The 1,494-nt window shown below is 56.2% G+C and overlaps 1 protein-coding gene across 1 annotated transcript in view; it reads left to right on the forward strand.

The window, feature by feature from the left end:
• Window positions 1-38: 38 nt before the first annotated feature.
• The window catches only part of LOC103774181 (zinc finger protein 185-like), a gene marked incomplete at its 5' end in the record, with an annotated part of 19,697 nt that continues 18,241 nt past the window's right edge, over window positions 39-1,494 (forward strand). Inside the window, 2 exon segments of the mRNA XM_008941571.1 lie at window positions 39-121; window positions 1,118-1,156. Coding sequence (XP_008939819.1) covers window positions 39-121; window positions 1,118-1,156 — 122 coding nt within the window.

Consider the following 1,494-nt stretch of genomic DNA (forward strand, 5'->3'; position numbering starts at 1 on the left):
TCCTTCCCCCTCCCCCTTTATTTCCTTCCCCCTCCAGGACAGAGGCAGCCAACAGTGTCCTGAGGCACAGTGCCAGCAAGGAACGTGCCTACGTCCTCTCAGCAGCCAAGAAAAGCAATGGGTGAGTTCAGCAAGGCAGTGTGGGGCAGGAGATGGGGGGCAGGCTGTGCAAGGTGGCCTCACAGGGCTGGTGGCCTCACCCAAGGCCCTCTGAAGGGGATGGGAACCTTCCCAGCCTCTGGAGCAGACGTAGCTGCACTCCACTCCTAAAGTCTCTCTGGAAGTGCTGTGGATATCTGCAGAGCTGGAAATATCCTCCCAAAAATCTTGGGAAAGCTTCCTCATGGAGAGGGGTGAGAATGCAGGAACAGAAAAGCCAAGACAGCCCCAAACTCCCTGAATTCCCTGGAACAATCAGAGCTCCACCTTCAGTTCTTAACACCACTCACTCCAGCTCTGTTGCCTGCAAGGGGGAAATCAGAACAATCCTCAACTGCACCCACTGTGGGTCAGGTTTTTTTTTGCCACAGGGTTTCCCTGTAGCCTGTTTGAACACTAGTTACCTTTACAAGAGCCCAAAACACATCTGTGTGGAAAAAGAGCACAGCAGAAACTTGGGGCTGTGTGACAGGCATGGGGAAGGGTGTGTGGGAGCTGTTGGTGTCCAAGGCTCTGCTGCCCATCCCTGCCCTGGGGGGGAAACAACAGCAGGTTGCCAAGGTCTCTGCTCTCCCAGGAGCCCACGTTGGTGGCTTCCTGCAGCTTGCTTTCACTGGAAATCCTCTTCCTCTTGACAGAACTCTGGGGTGGCACAAGAGGAGCCAGCTTTGTGTGCAGGAAACCAAACACCCAGCAGGAAAGTGTGCAATTAAAAAGGCCCTTTGGGGAATCTTCTTTACTTCCCAGGTCCTCACGAGCTGCTCTTCCTCTTTCTGCTCTGTAATTTGCCCAGGTCTAGGGCAGGTCCCTGCCAGCCCCACCCGGGTGTTGTGCCATGACCCACATGTCCTGGCAGCACAGGGGGCAGTGGTGGGGCAGTCTCTGTGGGAGCTGCCCCTGCCCGAGGTGTGTCCTCACCTCCAGACTCCTAACTGTTGCCTTTATGCATCCTTTGCAGCAGCCCAACACAAGATTTTCCACCTTTGTTTGCCAAGAGGTAGGTCACCAACCTCCTGGGGGTTCTGCTGGGGTTGTGCCTCCAGCTGCTGGGCCAGGGCAGTGGTGAAATGCTGGGGCTGGAGGTGTCCTCGTGTCTCAGAGGAGAGGGAGGGACACTTGAAGGGACACTCCCCTTAGAAAGGTTTGGGTCACGCTGGCTTTTGAGAGCCCACAGGGTGGTGAACACCAAGGATGATGCTTTGGACTTCTGGAGAACCTGAAAGGAGGGGAGTGGTGTTCCCTGCCTCTCTTCCAGGGCAGGAGGCTCCCCCCAGGGGGGTGAACTCTGCTCAGCCTGCAGGCACTCCACTCCTAAAGCAGTCAGTGCTGTAGGGA

The sequence above is a fragment of the Merops nubicus genome, unplaced genomic scaffold (genome assembly GCF_000691845.1).
Source record: "Merops nubicus isolate BGI_N331 unplaced genomic scaffold, ASM69184v1 scaffold11780, whole genome shotgun sequence".
NCBI classification, from domain to species: domain Eukaryota; kingdom Metazoa; phylum Chordata; class Aves; order Coraciiformes; family Meropidae; genus Merops; species Merops nubicus.